The 21,782-nt window shown below is 38.6% G+C and overlaps 2 protein-coding genes and 1 long non-coding RNA gene across 4 annotated transcripts in view; 1 reads left to right on the forward strand and 2 right to left on the reverse strand.

Moving 5' to 3' along the window:
* Window positions 1-16,248, reverse strand: LOC105100419 (caspase-13). The gene is made up of 9 exons (XM_010993436.3): window positions 16,122-16,248; window positions 12,122-12,358; window positions 8,732-8,835; window positions 7,755-7,928; window positions 6,302-6,536; window positions 5,257-5,403; window positions 3,972-4,081; window positions 2,339-2,442; window positions 1-600 (listed from the first exon to the last, which is right to left on the reverse strand). Exons 1-8 carry the CDS (start codon window positions 16,126-16,128, stop codon window positions 2,344-2,346), a joined length of 1,113 nt encoding a protein of 370 aa, XP_010991738.1. The 5' UTR covers window positions 16,129-16,248; the 3' UTR covers window positions 1-600; window positions 2,339-2,343.
* LOC116155425 (uncharacterized) overlaps window positions 9,301-21,782 on the forward strand; it is a 12,616-nt gene continuing 134 nt past the window's right edge. The window contains exons 1-4 of the long non-coding RNA XR_004139374.2: window positions 9,301-9,673; window positions 14,583-14,664; window positions 16,054-16,130; window positions 20,902-20,990. This is a non-coding gene — a long non-coding RNA (uncharacterized LOC116155425). The remainder of the gene's footprint in view (window positions 9,674-14,582; window positions 14,665-16,053; window positions 16,131-20,901; window positions 20,991-21,782) is intronic.
* The window catches only part of CASP1 (caspase 1), a 12,375-nt gene continuing 8,112 nt past the window's right edge, over window positions 17,520-21,782 (reverse strand). For both annotated transcript variants that reach the window (XM_010993435.3, XM_064492856.1), the window contains exons 7-10: window positions 21,052-21,195; window positions 18,597-18,706; window positions 18,018-18,121; window positions 17,520-17,619 (exon numbers count right to left, since the gene is read on the reverse strand). In XM_010993435.3, coding sequence (XP_010991737.1) covers window positions 18,023-18,121; window positions 18,597-18,706; window positions 21,052-21,195 — 353 coding nt within the window. In that variant the 3' untranslated portion in view covers window positions 17,520-17,619; window positions 18,018-18,022. The remainder of the gene's footprint in view (window positions 17,620-18,017; window positions 18,122-18,596; window positions 18,707-21,051; window positions 21,196-21,782) is intronic.

Below are 21,782 nucleotides of genomic sequence, written 5' to 3' on the forward strand. Positions count from 1 at the left end.
TTAAACCAAAATCTCAATTTATTTTAAACAATAACCAAGTGTTTGTTAAATAATACAATTTTGCTGAAGCTTGGAAATCTAAAGAGATAATCATCAAGAAAATGAATTAACTTATAGGCAAGAAGAAAGAAAGATACATAGGTACAATTTGCTAAAATCATAATAACTTGCTGAAGAAAAATAAATGAGTTCATTATGATTTGGGCTAAAGGATAAATTAGAAAGCTTATTCTGGACCATTCTAGAGTCAGGATTTGATGGATGTGCAAAAAAGAAGCTGACCAGTTTATAGTTCTCATATCCAGATGGGCACCAACTTTTTTCACTCTGTTGCTGACACCAAATCATGGTCAGTTTCCTTCACTCAATAAAGTGCAAATATGATATGAGTCATAAAGCTAGAAAATCCAGTTTACTTCTTCCACTTCATTTCCGCTCATCTGCCATTTGAGTTGAAATTCTATTCTCTCTTAGAAGACCCCCAAAACACAGTTCACTTGTTTTCATTTTTACTGAAAGCCAGAAGTTAAACATGTGTAATGTACTGGTAATAAATGGTGCTTCTTGAAGTTGATAAAGGGCCAGACTGCCTGTGATTTTCTGAAGAAGAGAAAAAGAACAGAAGGTTAAAGTAGTAATCTCTGGAAGCTTTCAATCCGTACCTTATCATGATGCTTCTTTGATCTTATTCTGTACACTTTTGCTGTTTCCCTTGGCATCTATCTCTTAACCTTTATACTCTATCCACCAAAAAGTACTCAGAGGGATCTTTGCAAAATCTGCATTAGATTCTGTCATTTCTCTATTTAAAAGCATTTGAAGGATTTCCTACATGACTCAGGATAAAATATTTTAAAACATTTGCCTTTTGATCACCATGGCTCATGTGATCAAGCTTCCCACCATTTTTCTGAATGTTACTCTGCCATGTTCCCCACTCTCATTCTCCTTCAGCTCACTGCCTTCTTGCAGTTCTTTAAACATCTTAAACACATTTCTTCCTCAGGGCATTTGCACGTCCTATCTCCTGTGCTGAGATACTTTTCCTGCATAGAATCACAGGCTCACTCTCCTGCTCTGCCTGTTCTCTGTTCTGGTTTCATCATTTCATCACTGTAAAACAGCCTTTCCTGAATAATGTATCTATAACAATACAGTATCCACCTTTTTGTGTCCCTTTGGCCTCTTTGTTTATTTTTCTCCTTAACTCTTACCACTCTCTGACATAAAATATATTTACTTGTTGTGTATTTAGAGTCTGTCTTCACTCTCTAGAGTATGAGCTTTCTGAGAGCAAGGATTCCATTAATTTTTTTCACTGGCATATTCCAAGTATCTAGAATAGAACCTGGAACATACAAAGTGCTTGATAAATATTAGTCAAATAAATAATTCAATCCCTAAATATGGGTCTGTTGGACGAATTAGGCACTAAAAGCTGTTCGTTTGAAGTATCTTTGCACTTATGCAACCAAGGTGTCAGAAACCAGGGGTAGCAGATGGTGGGTACATATTTAAAGTATTGAGATAGAGTTTACTATGATGTACAATTTAATTATGCTTCTGAGAGGGAAATTCACAATATTCTTATAAGATCGTGTGATATAAAGCAGTTACCAGTGAGTAAAGTAATTGTTGGGTCAAAACTTGACATACTCATTCTAAAATATTTTGACCAAAAAGTTGTTTAAATGTTAACATGGGTGATTGAAAAGGTTTCTGGGTGGTAATTAAGAATCTGAGAACTGACACTGAATGTTCTGTGGGCTACACTGTGAGAAGAGTCAGAGAACCAGAGTTAGCACTGACACAAAATTTTCAGCCCAGGATGTGTTTGATATTGTATGGTTATGGTAGTCAGTGTCAGTAATGTGACACCTGTACTCAGAGGACCGCAGTCCTGCTTTCTCTGGAGTCTTCTCCTCTGGTTTCTGTATTTTTAGGATCTGAGGCAATATTTGGTAACTCAGTGTGTGTGTGTGTGTGAGAGAGAGAGAGAGAGATGAATATAAGTAATATAAGGAGTCTGAGTACCTTTCCATTTTAATAGTTGCTACCCTTGTCCTTCATTGTTTATTACTTCCTATCTTGGTTTGGCTTGCCTGACTGATTGATTGATTGACTGATTGATAATTATGGAGAAGGAGAGATATCCAAATGCATGTAAGTAGAGTAAAAAATAGCAACTAATCACCCAACTACATCAACAAGGAACACAAATCTGACCACGCGAGAAATGGGCTGTCATTGGCCATTGGACCTCCGACCTCATCCTTAATATATATTATATTAAATCTCCCATTTATTTTATCTGCCAGCAACAACGTTTGATACTTACTATTTTCAATTGCCAGGAAAGAGGTAGAAATATCTTGTCATAGACAGTCGTTCAATGGTGGGCATCTGGGCTTTAACATTTGGTTTTTCAAATGACTGTTGTACCTAGAGACAAAAAGAGGTTCTAGATGACACATACTTCGTATGCACTCTCAGAAAACATTCTGCACAATGAGCCAGAAAATTATTGGAATGAAAGATGTTCCTAATATTGATGGAACCAAGCTCATGGACGTTCGAACTCCCTGTCACTGCTACCTTACCTATTAGAAGTGACACTGAATGTCAGAATATGTTCTTTATCTCAGAATGGATGCACTTTATGCCTAATCCAATCTTTTCCAACTGCATTTCCTCTACTTTCCATATCTGATGACTGATTATCCATTGGTGTCCATTCTTGATAACTGGACCTCAGATTCTCTCTCTTCGACCTCCAGCAAGGCTTACTTCTCAACTCAAAAAGGCTTAAGCCCCAGGATTTTGTCCTTAAGGCCTGAACAATGAACAATTTTCACATCCCCACCAACAAGCTGACCTTGGAAATCTTTTGCCATAGACTGATCAGTAAGATCCTACTTACCCTAGATCCACTATTTCCAATATTTTTCTAAGAATTCTCTTGAAATTACAATGTCTAAATACTATTTATCCAATAGGACTAAGTTCCTACTCACAGAGACCCTGACTTCTGTTACTGTGTAATCTTCTCCAACTCCTTAAGGTATATCCCTCCTTTCCCATGGGAGTGCTACTCTTCTCTATGGTTTTAGTTTAAGAATAAACACCCTTCCCCACGTTCTTAATACTAATCCCCTCCTCTCTAAAAAAGAGAGAGGGCATCTACCCATTCATTCATGCATTTACTTAGTCAATGAATATTAATTCCCATGTGCCGGCATATTGTGGTGTTGAACAAATCCCTGCTTCATGAAACTTGCATTCAAGTGAGTAAATACAAGTAAAAAACAAACAACAAGAGTATATATTGGGTGGGTGGTGGTAAAAGCCATGGAGGAAGATGAACTAGGAAGGAAGTGGGAGATAAGGGATGTCCTGAGTTGGGGCAGGAGAAGCAAGTCTTTCTTTCTGGACCACTCCATTCAAAACATGTTTTCTCCTGTACCCTCTTGCATGTGTCCTGGGTCTTTTTCTTCATGGCTCCTATCACAGTCTGCATCACACACTTTTTGTTGTTGTTGACCTACTTGGTCAGTATCCATCTCTCACAAGCATGTTGGTTCTACACAGCCTTAGGTCACATATGTCTAATTTAACCCTGCATGACTGGGATCGAAGCCATTACCAATAGACCACCCAAAATATATATTTATTTCATAAATAAATCAATGAAACTTAATTCAAGATACTTCCAATTCTTTGAATTTTAAGGACTTATAGTCCATGACATACAAGTTCATATGTTATAATATTTTGTTCTATTTTGATCTTCTGCTGTGGGGCATTGACATCATTTTTTTTCCCCTAAATCAGAATTTGAACACCTGAATTACAGAAACCAGGTACAACTCTTCTGTTTGTCTTGCAAAGTCTGTTACTGTCACCTGAAAGGCGAATGATAGTAGAGCCATCCTGAACAAAGTAATTGATTAGAAGAGGAAAGAGAAGCTTACCTTCCTGAATACTTCCTCTAGGTGACAGCGCCAAGCGTATTTTTGGAAGCATGTGATGAGTTGTGTAATGAAGAGAGAGCCCTTTGTGATATCTCTCCAGGATACATTATCTATGAAGATAAGGAGTGATAAGCCTTGAGTTGTGGCCTTCACCATTATTTTTTTCCACCTTTTTTTTTTTTTTTTTTTTTTTTGTCTTTTTAAGCATAGCTTGGGAAGTTTCTTGACGTGTTTAGGGGAAGAATCTTCCATGAACTCAATTTCCATGAAGACGTTCCATGAACTAAAGGGGCAGCTCATCAAAGCTGCAGAACATTACATAGTGATTACATTGTATTTTGGGGATTGACTTTCTAGTATGTCACTAATGTTTATTCACTTTGCTCTGAAAGGAGGCTTGAGAGATAACTGTAATTATCTCATTTTACAGAGGAAGGAATAGGAGCTCAGAAGGATGAAAAAATTCCCCATGTTCACACAAGCAGTTGTTTACAGATTGCATATCATGCTGTCTTTCACAACACAGTGAACAAAATAAAAGGACAGGTCTAGACTAAACTTTTGGAGGGGAGGAATATATTTTTGGCATAGATAGTGGTAATGGTTTCACAGGTATGTACTTATCTCCAAACTCGTTAAGATACATATATATTAAATACATACAGCTTTTTATATATTATTTATACCTTTATAAAGTGGTAAAAGGACTTAAAATAAAATTTGCAAATTAGAAACACTCCAATATAAGTCTTCTTAAGATGATTACCTAGAGGTCAAGGACTAAGCACTGCTCCCCTGTTATCAGGTCTGATAACCCCGTTGTATCATTTTCTTCCTCTTTTTAAAGGGCATCTCCCTTCTTGCTGGGGCACATTATGACACTACTCTAACTGGCATCCAGATGGGAAATACGGTAAAAAAAAAAAATGCCTTATAGATGATAATTTTTCAGAAAGAACAATCAGTCCCTAGGTCCATACAAATTCTACTCAAAACCTTAAATGAAGTTAATAGAAAACTGATCATTTGTTTTTAACTGTTGTAATGGTGAAGGGGTTTTCTTGTATTCAGTTGTTTTAATGTTTGCTATCCCTTTGGCTCTAAAATACAACCAATGTATAATCAAAGTCAATTTTTAAAAGTGGGAAAAAAAGTAGAATATTTTGACAGCACTCAAAATTTTTACTAAATCATTGCTGCATTGAGACTATCTTGATTTTCCAGAATCAAGCAGGGGTAGCTTCAGACCCACAGATCACTGTCAGCAACTGAGAGACACACGTACGTGGGGTGGAGGAGCAGAAAGCAATGAAGTCCTTCTCCACATGCGTCTTGTAAACGGCATCTTCCTCCAGGTTGTCAGGAGGCTCTGAAGAGCTGTCTGCCAAGCGTGCTGGAGGGGCGTCACTGACCCACAATTCTCCCCGATTTGCTGTAGAGACATCAACCTTCTGTGCATTGTGCCTCCCTCAGCGTGATTATTACAACTGCCTACCTCATTCTTTTACAATGTTTATTCTAACTAGTTTCGTACACACACACACACACACACGTGCGCGCGAGTGGTGGCATCTCCACCCCACCCGCATCTTGCCTCTCTCTAGTGCTGTTGAGCATTGTGCCAATTCATAGTGACAGCACCATGTCAGTAAATAGTGGCAGTGTGGTAAAACTGGAAGAACCCATTTGCCGAGAATAACAAAGGAGTTAAAGCCTTATCTGCATAATCTCAGAGCATAGTTATCACTTTATAGCTGAATTATTTCTGCTTTTCCTCTTTGAACGCTGCACCAAAAAGTGAAAAGGCAACTGGGAGTCAGAAAAAAAAAGAAAAGAAAAGAAAAGAAAAATTTAACTGCAACCCCAAGTTCCCTCATCTCCCTACTCACTTCCCTTTCAATAATGTATGAGGAAAAAACAACAACAACAAAAAAAACAGTGCTGCTGTTGCATAATAGTCCCACTTTCAAATGAAATTCTTTTCAAGCCAGAGATCGTCAAAATGTCTGTAAAACATTTACAAGTTTACAAGTAAAGCTGTCCATAAGAGAACTTCATTCCAAGGTCAGCATATTTGTGTTTAACTTTGATTTGAGGATTCTGGTCTCTTCACCACTTAACTTGGATTAAACTGAATGGAAATTTCTCAGCTGTCAAGACAAATTCTTATGATACCAGCCCCCTAGATGGAATTTCCTAATAATTCAGTTGAGTTTTTTTTTTTTGCACTGGATGGGGTCTAAGATGGTTTCTCCTAGAAATGAAATATACGTTACAGTCCTCTGTGTAAGTAACTTTATGGCCTCTGAACTTTTCATCTCAGGACTCACCACCTCTGCAGGCCTGGACAATGATGACCTTGGGTTTGTCCTTCAGACTGAGGCAGTTGCGGTTGTTGAAGATGCGGAAGATGGTATCGTAAGGCAGCACATCTGGTTTCTCATCACTGTGCGTCTTTCCGCAGATGCCATCCAGGATGCCGTGAGACATGAGCACCAAGAACATGCTGTCTGAAGACTTGTGCTCTGGGCGGGCAGCAAACCTCCGCAGCACTGATTCCATGTCCTGAAAAAGCCCACAGAGTCTTACTGTAGCAGGATAAGCATTAAACCTAACCTGACCTCCTCCTCTTTATCATGAGCAGTGTCAGAGACGTCTGTGAGTTCCAATCACGATGCGTCACGCAGTGGTCGCTCTTTTATTTCTCTTTCTATAATGGATCAGTGGGTTCCACTTTTTGTTCTTGATGACATGATGTAGCCCGTCCTCTTGATATATTTTACCTTTGCTTATTGTCACTAATATATTTTCCCTTCCATCTCTGTTTTTTCTCTCAATACTTAATAAGAACCTTGAATAATAAATGTATCATAATCACCTCCCTTCTAAAACACTTCCCACTGTACTTAGAATAAAATAAAACTTCTGACATATGCATACTTCTTCCTGCTGCCCTCCTTCCTCCTTCTCTAGGCTCTAGTCACACTGGTTTTTCTGTACTTTTCACACACTAGTTTCATGTGCAGTTCACACTTCTCACTTGCAGTCATCCCTGCGTGGAATGTATTTCATTCATGTCTTTCCAGAGCTAGCATGTCTCTGATAGTCATATGACAGCTCCTATATTATCTCCTCAAATCTGTTCTCACTAGCCATCCCATCAAATGCTATTACTTCCCACACACCGGTTTGTTCTTACGTTTCCTTTTTTCCTTTTCACTTGCTTTTCACTTTCTGTTCAATCTTAGAGACACATAGACACATCAAATTTCCGAAATTTTCTGTTTTGTTATAGTTTGATCACCCCTGCCGAGTGAACCTACATCAGTGTGAGCTGGGACCCTTCAGTCTCATTTACAAACCCATCCCCAACGCCAGGAATTGCCCCTGGGACACAGTCAGGACTCAGTATTTACATGGTGAGTACACTCCTGGTAACATTCATTATTCTGGAGTTTTCTGGGGAACACTGGGGCTGAATCTCAGTCATCCCACGTTAGAACTAAGAACTGTGTGGGTACACATGCCAATCACTCTTCGTCCAGCTTTATGAAATTGAGGACATTTGGAGCTGTATGGAGACAGAGATATCACCTCTCCTAATAATTTTGATTTATAGCACACATTCGCACACTTAGACACACACACACACACACACACACACACACACAGAAGTGAGATCTACAGTGGTTAAAGTATTTGCTTAACATTACAAAGCATGCTTGTTAGTAAGAAGCTATGCGTTGAATTTATGTGTGTTTGGGGTGCACAAGGTGCCCTTACCTTGGCGGTGAGCCTCTCTTCCACATCCACACTGTAGCCAAGGCCCTCAAGCAGCCCCTTCATTCCTGTGATGTCAAGGGCAGCCCCGTCCCTGACAGGAAGATGCTCAAACTCTGTATTGCATATAATGAGAGCCAGACGAGTTCGATCCTTCCTCTCCTTTATTGGATAGATCTGCAGAAAGTAGATATGCAGTGAGTTTGACTTCTCTCTTAGACCTTCATACACCAACCACTGTTGCTTTTAAGGACTCACATAGTTCCCTCTCCTCTCCTGTACTAGAAGACACCGCCTCCCCTCTTTTGGTAAGGAATTGAGTTGACAGCGGAAGGGTATATTGGAAGTGGATTACTTTTCAGGAGCCCAGACAGGATCCAGATCACATTTGTGATGGCTAAGCAAGAATCTAGAAGAGACCAGAACAGTTCCTACCCTCGCCTTCTCCTCTTTCTTCTCCATCTAGTCAAAACTTTCCCAACACTCAAGGTTCAGATCAAATTTAATGAAACCCATGAGACATTTACCACTGGACCCAGCTGAAAATAAATACACCAATATTCTTTGCCTTGAGGAACACTATTATTTTGGTAGCATTTTTAACACATCAACTTCTAATGCTTTGCAGTCTTTAATTTTTTTCGTTAGAATGCAAACAATTATTACTCAGCCACATTATCTTATAAATATTTTGATTCTATGACTACAGCTAGAATTCTAATAATAGTCCCAAATATATATATGAAAACAAATAAATGAAAAAAAAGAGAGAGAGAGAGAGAGATCTGCATTTTATCATAAGATTGAAAGAGGATTGGAATCTGGGTGAGACCATGTGATTTCCTACTGTTCAAAGCATCTATGAAAAAGATTACCCCTGTCCCCACCCCTGCCACTCTGTAATTAGTGCTTTAAGAAATCGTGTAATTAGTGAAAACACTTGTTTTTGCTTTCTCTATTTTGTGTACAGAGCACAGCACCTCTCCAGCCCTTTCTTTGTACAGTTTCAGGAATTCCTCATGAGGGCAAAGCTTCAGGGTAGCTTCTTCTGACTCATCCGGTCCAGCCTCAATTTCTGCAGGAGCTGCAAGACACATCACACAATATGAATTGTGGTATCTGTCCCTGCGACCCTGTTATCACCTAAGAAAACTGCCAGAGAGGAGAAATCCTGGGAAAAAAGGGTTTTAACAAGTAGGGGTCATGGTTGTAGCTGACCTCTAGTATGAGCAGATAGATGTATTTTGACAGAGAAAGAGGGAGAAATCCTTGGTGTGAAAGCAGGTCCATGCAAAAATTGCAATAATAGATTCTGATAGTTCTGAGGAAAACACCTAAATAAATATGGGGCTAAATTTAGCATTTCTGTACTCAGCAAAACTAGTCTAATTTTTCCAATTGTTTTATGTGGACTTCCTATTGTCTCTGAGCAGGAGGACCTTGAGTAAATATTCATCAGAGTGCCATCTATTAGAAATACTGTTGAGTCACACGTACAGTTTTAAATTTTCTAGTATCCATATTAAATAAAAATAGATAAATTCAATTAATTTGATGATACATTTTGTTTAACATAATATACCCAAAATATTATCATCTCACCATGTGTTGCTAGCCACAATTCAAGCACTTAAAAGCCACCTATGCCCAGTAGCTTTTATGTTGGATAGCATATCATCCCGAGTGAACTCCTAATTCCCACAACATACACAAAATTCTCAGCCCATGTTTTACAATGGGAGGAAATAATTTTTGTTTCTGACTCACCCTGACCTAATCTCTTGAGAAATGAAGTATCTGAAACAGTTTCGTTTTACTTGAGTTTGTGCAAGAGACTGGGAAAGTCCAGAGTCTTCCCGCGGAGAAGGAAGAAAGAGGAAACCACAAACAGAAATCAGAAGAGAAGTTTTCTAAGACCTAAGGTAACCAGATTTTTGTCTATTAAAGAAATAAACCTTTATGTTGTTACATGAACCAACCACTACATTGTCTGATTTTATTTTATTTAAATTAGAAAAGCAGTATTATCCTGTATAAAATTTTCAGATTTTAAATGTTATGCTTTTTTTTTCCTACTTCACTCATTTGTTTCCATTAATTTTTAAATAATTTTTTCTGATAAATGTCTTTCTAAAAAGTATGCTAAAAATCTAAGCTCTGGGGATGCGGCGAATGGTAAGTCTTTAAGAGCACCAAACTTTCTGAACATTTACTTTTGTAGATTAAGCAGTGATACATACTCTCCCTTCAGACTCCAGAACATCCTTCCAATATGGAGATGTCTGAGGTCCCGGCGTAGTCCCTGGTCAGAGGGTATGTTTTGTTATCGAAAGTCTCCTGTTTCCAGGTCATTTACAGGCTTGGCGAACTCTCCAATTTAACAAATGTCATCTCCTCCTGACCATGATGTGTTTATGTGTAGATATAGAATTTACAGACAAAACTGAGAATTAGGATGTCTATCTTCTATCTAATAGTAAAATTAGCATGAAAATAAGTCCTTTCGTTACAACATAATAAATATTAGAGTGCAGTTCTGATGAGCTCGACAGCACAGCAAAAAGAAGTAAGAAAATGAGGAGTTTAGATAAAGAAATTAATATCTAAGTTGTATCCGTTACCTAATTAAATGCTCAGGAAGCTCTTTAAACTGAAACAAAAATGATGAGACTGATACTAGATAAGACAAGGCCGTCTCCCTTGGGAGGTAGAATTCGAGTGATCATCTCTTGAATATTTTTGTGCATATTAAATAAACAGACTGCTTATTAAAATAAACAAATAGATAGCTTGCATTCTTCCCATCCCCGACTCGGTTTCCTCAGCACTATACTAGAAAGCCTCAGAATTGTATCCATGACCAAGAGGACTGGCCAGGGCTTTTACGTAAGTGTGCCCAGCTTCCTGGCCTGCTGGGCCAGTGTTCTCTGGGTGGCCTGGGAGTCCTCTGGAGATTCCACGTAAAGATAGAGCCCCAGGGGGCTGCTGGATGCTTCATGAAAGGGCCCATACCTGCCTCCTGCCTGCCGCAGACTGCTGATGGGATAGGTTATTTCAGTTTAAGGTCCATTGTGATTCCTGGAGTTGCTAAAATCATTTTGAAGTTCCCATTAATTCAGTTCTGATTCCTACTTGCTGAATTATCCCTGATTTTGGTTTTAAATCCAAATTAGTTTCATCCCATGTCAAGTTTAAGAGACAGTAATGAACCTGCACAAGGACGCATCGCAGACATCTATCAGACGAGCATGTGCTTCCTCCATAGAGAAGGGCTTGTTGGAAAAGCTCACTTGAGCAAGTGAGGTCTCTATAGTTATGTTGCATTTTGTTCATCATTGCTTATTATTATTGATGAACTCTAGTATTCAAGACTGGGGTTTCAGGTTAAACTCTATAGCGAATTGAGCCCATCACTGGTGAACTTGGGTCTGAGGCTATTACAGACTCTAATAATGTTTATAATTCAATCCAAGTCAAAAGTTTTGAAAGATTTTAGTATATCGGACACCTGATGGATGTTCTCTTGATCACATTTTGTAACTCACACAAATAAGTAAGCACTGGAAAGATCTAAATATTATAAGCCAAATAATAATTACGGTAACTAATCTTCATTGGGTGAGTGTTTTCCATTTGTCTTCTCATTCTGTATTTATTGTGTGTCTGCTCTGTGCTTGGCACTCTGCTAAGAGCTATGACTCTTTGGTGAAGACACAGTTGTGCTCCGGATTGGGAAACTCAGTGGATTATAGTCCTGTCTAATGAGATGGGAAGGCGATCAAAGTGGAATAGATTTGATAAGGGAATCGAGTGTTTCATTTCCTATATCTTAGTTCTATGAAGACAGGGGAATATTCAGGTGGAATTGTTGACCGCGTAGCTACAGCTAAAGGTATTTAGAGCTCGGAGGAGAGTTCTGAATGAGAGCTAAAATCTTGGGAATTGCTAGCTTACGCCTGCCATTTACAACCCTAGCCTTACAAAGATGGTGACAAAGTTCCTGAAGGTGTCCCCATGTCACAGATGCTCATGCTGATGCCTAGGGAGCGTTGAGCAACTCGGATGAAGTCACATAGTGTTGAGTGACAGACATCTGATTTCAGTTCAGGTACCCCTTACTGCAAAGTGTCTGCAGCCAGCTATTACGATGAGTTGAGTCCTATGAAGGACTCAGCTTCTCAGCTAATTGGAAACTGGATCCCTTCCCACAAATGACAAGGCGGCCTCTAATAAAACCAGAGATAGGTTTAGTGAAAATTGTATGTTAGTAATGAAAGGAGGAAGGGATTATGAAGAACAGCGGAGTGGCCTTAGAGTCAAGTAGATTCTGAAAAATTTAAGACATTCCTTGTAAATGAGTCCAGTCTTACCTTCTACACTGGTGGCATTTTTGTCTGTGTTAAGGAAGGTTTGGAGTAAGATTTGACCTGCCTCATGGCGTCTCTGTCGTATAGAATCCACCAAGAATTTTAAATCGTGAATCTTTTTCTTCTCCGCTTCCTCCAATTTCACATCATTTTTTTCCATGAAGTCCTCTACGAAGCCAGTGAGGAACTCTTTGCCCGCCGACTCCAGAAACTTCAGTGGATTTTTTTTGTGTTTGTGTTCTGTCAGAAATACAAAGTTTCCTTTGATTTGATCTTGTCTCAGTAAAAATTCAGAATTGAAAATAATCTGATGACTCACTTTTCAATATTGGTAGATTAATACGACACCAGGTTAATTTATTACCCTCTGGATAATCTGAATTTTTGTAGGGGAGTATTGAAGTCAAATTAAGAAGCATTTTATTGTAATACCACAGATATTATTTGAACAGATAGTGCATGGGAAGGCAGGATAAATCATCAATTCTTAATTAAATCACTAATGATAATTATACAGTCCATCTAGATGTAAAAATAATCTTGACACAAAACGACATATTCTAAAAAAAAAAAACGAAATGTGAAAAGACATTGAACAAGAACTTTGGCCCAGAAACACCAGCCTCATTGCTCATGTTATGGTGAAATATTCTCCCAATAAATATTTATTAAGCAACTATTATGAGAAAGAAACATGGAAATTACAAATCATAACGAAAACGTTACCAAATATCAGTCTGTTTAATAAGAGCTAACATCTCTTACACATTTACGATTAAAAAAGAAATACATACAAAGTAATGTAAATCATTATTATTATTGTTGCTTTTGTTATTATAAGTCTCTGTACAAAATAGTTTACAAATATTAATATGCTGGACCCTCACAATAATTCAATGTGATGGTTAATATTTTCCTTATTGTAAAGCTCATTTAAATTAAATGTCCAGATCACACAAATTAGGATTCAAATCGTGCTCTTCCACCATATTCTATACAGTTAACCATAGCACAGCTTCAGTAATAATAGTTAATATTCATTGACTCCCCATTGTTCTCGAATGCTTCGCACAAATCGTCTCACTAAAATTCATTTCAAGCTCCGTATAACAGATAGACCAATATTTCTGTGATATAGTTAAGGAAACAGACACAGAGAAGTTAGTTAAGCATTTCATCCAGGTTATGTGAATAGTGCACATAGTTTAGTAAGGGGGCGGGAAGGAATTCAAACTCAGAACGCAGAGTCCCCACTTTCAAACTACATTGCATGTGACTTGGTGAAGAGTTACCTAAGAGAATGGACAGCGATCCAGGGACTCAGAAAAGACTTGGCTAATTCTTGCAGGTGACATCACAAAAGACCTCTTAGAAAAGGTGACAAAAAACACTGGTCTTACAGCAGAGTATAGAGCTAGAACAGAGGGTTTGAAGACTTACAGACAACATGCAGGTTAGTGTCTAAAGTATTCACTCTATCCGAGTCCTGGGTTTCTGTTTTATTGATTTCTGCCCTCAACAAGGGTGAGTGTTGCCTCAATGAGTGGTATGGGGAGAAATACGGTGGAAAACAATAAAAGCAAATATTTACATGTTCTCATGGCTTCAATTATTCACTTTAAAATAATAAATTATTCCCAGGTTTATAGATTCAGCTCCAAGGTGGATCCTAAAATTGAGGCTCATGTATCCATCCCTTCTCAGTGTTCCACACACTCATTAAACTCATTTTGTAAAAATCCGAACTGCTCATTTTTTCATCCATCTGCTGCATTCCCTATGCTGACAAATGATACCTTACCGTTAAGTACACCAACGCAGCAAAAGCTGGTGCTGCTAAACCTCTTCTTCCTTCTTTATATCTAATTTTCCATCTCACTTCAAATTATCTGCAAAATACTTGCAGAATCTGACCACTTCTCTCATTTCTAACTGCTCGTTACTCCAGTTTACGCCAACATCCTTTCTTCCTTAATGACTCTAAGAATCTGATAAATATACTCCTGTCCCCTTGGAAGCCAGTCTTTACAATGAAGCAGAGTCAGGGTTCTGAAATCTAGTTTTAACCATGAGATGTCTCAGCTTAATCTAATCGAGGTCTTCTCATTCAGCCCCATCCTTTCCTACTATACCCACCTTGCTCACTACATTTTAAACACTTTGCCCTTCTTTCAGCTTCTAGAAAGCCTAATAAAGGCTCTTAGGTGTGCAATTTCCTGCACACAGCATTCCTTTCATTCCCAACTGCTGACTGTTCACATCTCAGATGACACGCCGCTTCCTTTAGGGAATTGCCCGTGATGCTGAAGACAGAGTGTCAGAGGTCTGTGCCCTCAGGGAAGCTTGTTTCTCCCTAAGCTAGCACGTTTTCCCTTATTTGTGTTAATTAGTTAGCAATGGCAACCGAACTCATGAGTTTATGTTTATCGGGTCTCTTTACATTGTTTTGTCTACTGTTTTTCAGTTTCTCAAATCTGTTATCTAATGATGCCCTGATTTCAATTCAGTAACCATGGAGGTCATCCTGCCTGGCTGAAGAGGCAGTCGTGAGTGTGAATTTAATTTATTACTCCCCAGCCAAATGCTGTATTAGTATCATGAAGAAGGTAAGAAAACAGTCAATCTTTACATCATTTTAGGAGCTTAAATTAAATGTGTAAGGTGAGACATAAACCCTGGAAAGAATTCTACTACAGGGAAAATGAAAGAAATAAAGAACCACAACAGAAAGGAAGTATGAGTGGAGTGAATACAGTAAATATATTTTTTTAATGAAGCTGAAATCATGCTTCAGAAGGATTAATGGAAAGTGAATAAATATATTTTGAAAGGTAAGAAAATTGTCTGACAAGTTTAGACTTTTTTTTTAAACGGCAATACAGAGCCGTTGCATAGTCCTAATTAAGAAGATTGCACTAGTAGCTACTAGAATGTGAGAAATGAAAGATAGCCAACTGGTCATCATGCCTAATTATGACAATCTGAAGGCAAACCCAGACCAGCTACATAAGAATGATCTATAGATCTTTAAAGACTACAAACGCTTATGGTCTATTTATGGTTGGGTAATCTGGGATTAGGGAAGGGGAAATAACCCATTTTGTTTTGTCTGTTTTCGGTTTTGTTTTTTTGTTAATGGAGGTGCCGGGGATTGAACCCAGGACCCTGATGCACACTAAGCATGTGCTCTACCACTGAGCTCTAACCACCCTCTAAGTTTGTTTAATGTCTACAGATTATCCAGATACGTTTTAAAATTTAGAAACCACTGATCTAGTTGACCCTTTTCCTTTTCAAATGAGTGAGATGAAGCCAGAGAAGTGCTGTGACATGCCTGAATACTAGCTGCATACACAGCTCATGACTCCATCCCTAATGCTTTTCAGCTTCTCTCTGTAAGCTGTGCGACCTGAAGGCGGCATGCAGGATGGACTGGAGCTTAAATCCCGGAGCAAGGGAGACCAGTTTAAAAACCGTGATAGCAGTCCAAGAAGTACTGCACTAGAGCACTTAGCACCAGGGCTGGAAAGGAGGGGAAAAAGGGGAGTTATTTTATAGAGCCCAAGAGTACAATTCAGTAGAGGAGATGGCAAGGAAGGTGGGAATTCCAAGGCTCGCTGATCTGATTTGGGGACCAATGTTGATGGAATCAAGAGGAAGCTGAGAAGACTTCAGAGTACATTTAGACATTTTCAGAGTTTTCTCAAACACAAATAACTTATTCTGTTTGTCTTTACCAACCCCCTACTTTGATTCCCAGAAGCTGCAAAAAAGGAATTAACTTCCTCCTGGCTCTGAGATATCCGGAGACCATACTGTCTTAAGTGTCTCTAAGGTGGTGTCCCCCAATTCAAGCTACCCAGAGCTAAGAGGGAGACAGATTCAGCTTGCACGGGGTTGGCTCACTTCCCTTTTGATATCTCTGCCTGTTACAGAGCAATGGATACACTGTCTTCTGAGACCCAAGCTCCTGACCCCTGGCGAGAAAAGGACCCCTACTTACCAGCCATAGGTAACAGCCCGAGTCCCTTTCTGCTGTCTTGAGAGGAGTACAGGCTTGAAAATAAAAGTCACTGAACATTTCCTTAGTTGGGGGTGGGGTAGGGGGTGGGGCGGGGACTTCTAATCATAGGCTGGGAAAGTGTAGCTCAGAATTTCTGGGTTCACTGTCGGGAAGTCCCCTGTAGTCAGCAAGTGGATTTTCCAGCCCTTTGGGAAGAAACATTTCTTCCTTTTGGAAGGAAAAAATGAAATGACAAAACATTGTTTAACCTATGTTGGCACCTCTGACTGCTTTTTCCCTCTGTTTCGTTTTCTTTCCTGATGGCTCCACATCTCCTTTTCTCTGTCCTTCTCTTTCTGATCGCTCAGTATTTCTCCTCTGTTCACCTAAAAGTGCAAATCATGAAGGAGTTAAAACTAACAAGTCCCCTGTCGTTTCCGGATAAGGGCTTCCCAAAAAACTTGTTTCCTGTTTTAACTGTGCTGATCACGGCAGTATCGTCCCCTCCCCACTTCCCTATTATCTTCAACTTGTATTGAAGTAAGTTCTGAACCTTCGGCTCCACTCCTTTCATGTTTTCACTTTAACTGCCTAAGCTTCCTTTTAAGATTTAATTTTTACCGAAGGTGAACAGACTATGAAAACAGTTTCAGGCTGCAGTAGAACTATTATGTGATAGTACAAAAGAGATATATCCAGAAGTACAGTTAGTGAAAGGAAAAAAAAAAAAAAAAAAGGACTGTGGCATGCTCAACTTTGAAGGTGTTCAAAAGGTCAGAAACTCGCTTTCACTGTTAATGGGTTAGCGTTAGAAAAGGCTCATATTTGCCAAGTGAAACAGTAGTAAGTCTAACCTTGCTAAGTGAAAAATTTCACCCAAAATTCATTATCACTGCACTACACAGGGACATTATTTTGCCTACAGCTCACCCTGCCACTTATTCATAGGGTGTCAGGTTCTGTCTGCTAATTTGGTTTCATGTTTATTGACTGTCTTGTCTTCTCAATGAAACTGTAAACTATTAGGCATCTGGAGTTGAATCAAAATACTTTGTATTCCTGAAATGCCTTAAGGAAGGGCTAGAATTATGTAAACAGTAGTCATGGCTTTGTCAGTGGTAAACCTGGGGATTTCAGGTAAGTTACAGATCACATTACCTTTTCTGAATCTCTCCTGTTGAGCTTCAAATTCTTTGAAGTCAGGTATCTACTGTAATTTGCATCTCTGTCCCTAAAGCAGAAAGTTTAGCAAATCATTTCTAGAAAGAAAGAATGTTGCTATTAGCCAGTTCAGTTCATATGAAGTCTGAAGACTCGAAATCCATTGCTTGCTCCAAATTCCACCCTCTGCTTTCTCAGAGTGGTGAAGGGGGAAAAAAAAGAACACAACAGACAGCCTTTCATGTTTATTTCAGATTTATTGAAATGTTTAAAGAAATGTCTGCTTTCTGCATACATGATTCCAAAACAGGTACAGAATGACAGGAGTCCTGGCTTTCTGTAGGAAAAGGATACATAAAAAAAATAAAAAATAGAGTTCCACTAAAAGAAATGCAAGTTGTAAAATCACTCCACTGAGGGGTTACAAACACTCATAAAAGGAAAGTCTATCATATGCCTAAATCTCGGCCTTCTGAGGTGAAAGGGAGGAACATTTAAACTGAGGCCACTTCTCAATCTAATCAGGTAACTTTGAGAAAAGGCCCCCTAACTCTGCTTAACTCTGAGAGAAATGCAACGTGCCCTGCACTGCACAGCAGAAAGGCATCCTTTCATTGCCCTCTGTTTCTTATATTAAACCTTGAGACCTGAACCAGGGAGAAGTTCAGCACTCTTCACCCAGCCTCACCTCAACCTCATCACACACATCCGCCCACAGACGCTGATGTAACTTACGAATTTTAATATCCTGGAAAGAGGTAGAAACATCTTGTCAACGTCACTCTTTCAGTGGTGGGCATCTGTGCCTTGCCATCCGGCAGCTCAAATGAGAATCGAACCTAAAAGGAAAAGAAGGTCTGTAGATTTTTTTTTTTTTTTTCTGAGTGGGGGGATTTTCATTTAAGCTGGAAAAATTGCAAAAAATGAAATAGCAAAATAAGTGATTAAAAAAAAAAAGGTGTGCATCTGTCAAACTCATAGCAATAGGCATATCTAAGAATGGAATGACCACACTTTTAAAACCTGCTGCAGACTCCAATCGTTATGGACACAAGCAACTTAGACACCACTCACTTGTCTATTCAGGGCAAGAGGGGAGTTAAAATAAATGACTGCTTTCTGGGGGTTGTTTTCTAGATTATAACAGCTTGGAACTAGCTTCCAGATTTGCTGACTCAGCAAAGAACCTCAAAACCCATTTGCGAAGAAGGGCATTTTTAGAAGATAGACATATCCAGAGCTGCTCCCTCGGTTTCCCACTAGAACAGTCAAACAGGGAAGGAAGGAAAGTGTGAGGAGTATTAAGGGTCTTACCTTTCGGAAAATTTCCTCCAGGTCGCAGGACCAGGCGTGTTCTTGCAGGATTTTGATGAGTTTAATAATAAAGAGAGAGCCCAACATGGGATGTCGCCAAGAAACGTTATCTGTGAAGAAAGCACATTCCAAACTTCATGCACGGTCTTGCGTGCCCACAGCGACGAAGGCTAAAGATTTCTGTTCCAGCTGAGGCAGGCTGTTGAGTCCATGCTGTTCCCTACATATTGCATGTCATTTTTTAGTGATTATAATCAACATTCGGTGTGTATATTTTCACTGATACTCGACAATTGTTAAAGTCAAACGAACTACGGTGTATACAGTACAGATGTTAAGTGGCATGGTCTCTGAGTTCAGGGGTCCCCAAACCTGATAGAGAGGGAGAGAGAGGCAGAATGGGGTGGAGGGAAGTGATTGGGCTTTGAGGAAGAAGTACCTGAGTGTGGATCCCAAGAGTGCTACCTACTGACTTCGGTGATTTTTACACTCCAAAATGCAATGGACTTGACTGCAAAGGGGAGGGTAATCTTTTCTGCCCCAAAGAGATACTTTAAGATTAGATGCAATGCATCACAGGAGTCTGGGATAATGTGAAATGTGTAATACCCAGTCTACACAAGGTAATTACATTAATAGTGTTTCAATTTATCTACTTGATAAATAATTTAATTAAAATCAAGTAACATTGACCATGAGGTATTTAGACAAAGAAAATGTTCACTAAATATGAAAATGGTACCAACAGAAAAGAATTACACACCTAGGAAAGATTTAAGGGGGAAAGATAATATTCTATTGTTCTATTGGAGAATAAAGTCTTATGGAGAAGACATAATGAAAAAGAATAATTATACAAAATAGAACAGACACAGAAGTCATGAAGCCATTTTAAAATTATGCCAAGAAACATATAACAAAAAGTATTAATAGCTGTGTGCATTTAACCATGGACATATGCTTTAACCAAAACTTTTAGCCAATAAAATGGTAATAAAATGTATAATAATAATTGATTAAAATCCTACCTAAAACTACAGCTGTCTTAGGAGGCTAGTTCCAGTTAAAGGAAGTGGGTGGCGGAGAGTTGCAGGCAGGTATCTGCAAGTTCTTTGTAAAATTAAGGGAGTGGATGGTCACTTTTCTTCAGGAGAGAACTACAATGTCACTGAGATTAATGGTAGAGAATGCGAAGCTAGGTTTACTAGCGGAAACTGAAGACAACTTAATTGGAGATTCTAAGAATCACCTGGAAAGGAAGGGTGGGGAAAGTGAATGAAAGGAGACAGAAATCAGCAAGATGGATGTCAAGAAGCCAGGGGCCAATGAAGGGCTAATGGCCAGAGGTAAATCTCTTGTGGAAGGCTAGGATCAAAGGCTTTTAAACAATAGTTAAGCCTAATTTTGTTAACATCTGTTAAATATAGTCAAGCTGTAAATGTGTGGGAGTTTTGCCTAGTGTCACTGTTTTTGATGGTTGAAAAAAACTAATTGATTTCTACATCAAGACATGGTCAACACAATGCAAAAGCAAACTATCTCCGGAGAGATGGTACCTCAATATAGAAAATAATCTGTAAATTAAACTATGTGATCAGAGGCAAGGCCTTAAAGCCAGAGGTAATCAAGAGAATATTAATGCCTAAGAAATTCCAAAACATAGTGGGTGAAAGAACTCCAAAAAGTTTTCTTTAAACCTTGAGATGGAAAGTAACTCAAGGTGAAATCTTGAACTGAGTTACGTCTTTAATAACAGCAGTCAGTTAATGTGTGCTTTACTCTGTCATGCTTAATATTTCATACTTTTATCTCATGTGATTCTTACAACAATAATATTTGTATCCACATATATTAGTGAGGAATTCAAAGGAAGCCAAGAGAGGCTAAATAATTAAAACTGGTTTACAAAGTACTAAATGGCAAAGTCAGAATATAATTGATAGTCCTCTTAATCCAAAATCTAGATTTAGAATCAGGTAGGTTTCTTCTGTTTCATGCACTCCAAACTTCTAGTTGAAGCAACTTTAATTTAGGGATTCAATACACCTTGTCTGCTTTTCTGCCTCCCCCTACACCATCTGTAAATACCATTATTCTATAAAGACAAGTCTAGGCAAATTGAACCACGGAATTATCCCAACACTGCAGACCTTTTTGTATGTGGAGTCAGTTTCTAATTTATTTCGGTATAGATACATTTCTGTTTACCCCTCACAGTTCCAGGAAAACATTTTGCACTGCATGACTTTACTAAGTACTAAGTTAATAAAAATATATGTACATTTATTTTGTCTCTATGGATAAGGGGAACTGAAAGGAAAACTGAGAGGAAGGCTTGACTTAATCTTCAAAAGTCTCATAAAAAGCTCAGCACAGTTATCCACACTCTAACAGGTAAGTGTGAGTTTCTGCATTGGTAATGACCAGAAAGATATCTTACACAGATACTGATTACCTGGTGTTGAAGAGCAGAAGGCAATAAAATCCTTCTCCACATGGGCTTTCTTAATGGCATCCTCCTCAAAATCTTTTGGATCCAGTAAGTTACTTTGTCCGGAAGCTTCTGCTGAATCTTTTAACCACACCACCCCTTCCCTATCTGGAAAGACAAGATTTGGTTTCTTGTAACTTCCAATAGCCAAAAGAACTACTTTCTCCCCTAAACATCTAGTCAACTACATTTATTTATTTTTATTTATTTTTATTTTCATTTTTAAAAAATTTTATTGAGTTATAGTCAACTTACAATGTTGTGTCAACTTCTGGTGTACAGCACAATTTTTCAGTCATACATGAATATACATATATTCATTTTCATATTCTTTTTCACTGTGAGCTACTACAAGATCTTGTATATATTTCCTGTGCTATACAGTATAAACTCATTTATCTATTCTATATATACCTGTCAGTATCTACAAATCTCAAACTCCCAGTCTGTCCCGTCCCACCCCCTTCCCCCTGGGCAACCACAAATTCGTATTCTATGTCTGTGAGTCTGTTTCTGTTTTATATTTAAGTTCATTTGTCTTTTTTTTTTTTTTTTTTTTTTAGATTCCACATATGAATGATATCATATGGTATTTTTCTTTCTCTTTCTGGTTTACTTCACTTAGAATGACCAGGGACATCCATGTTGCTGCAAATGGCATTATGTTGTCATTTTTATGGCTGTATAGTATTCCA

Source organism: Camelus dromedarius, chromosome 12 (assembly GCF_036321535.1).
Source record: "Camelus dromedarius isolate mCamDro1 chromosome 12, mCamDro1.pat, whole genome shotgun sequence".
In the NCBI taxonomy this organism is placed as follows: domain Eukaryota; kingdom Metazoa; phylum Chordata; class Mammalia; order Artiodactyla; family Camelidae; genus Camelus; species Camelus dromedarius.

What these genes read in the sequence shown, in the direction of transcription:
- LOC105100419 (XM_010993436.3), bottom strand. An exon ending in ACAAAGAAAGGGCTGGAGAG is followed by an intron (nt 7,929 to 8,731) that starts GTGCTGTGCTCT and finishes TACTTTCTGCAG; the next exon opens with ATCTATCCAATAAAGGAGAG. An exon ending in TAGAGGAAGTATTCAGGAAG is followed by an intron (nt 2,443 to 3,971) that starts GTAAGCTTCTCT and finishes TTTTGTCTCTAG; the next exon opens with GTACAACAGTCATTTGAAAA.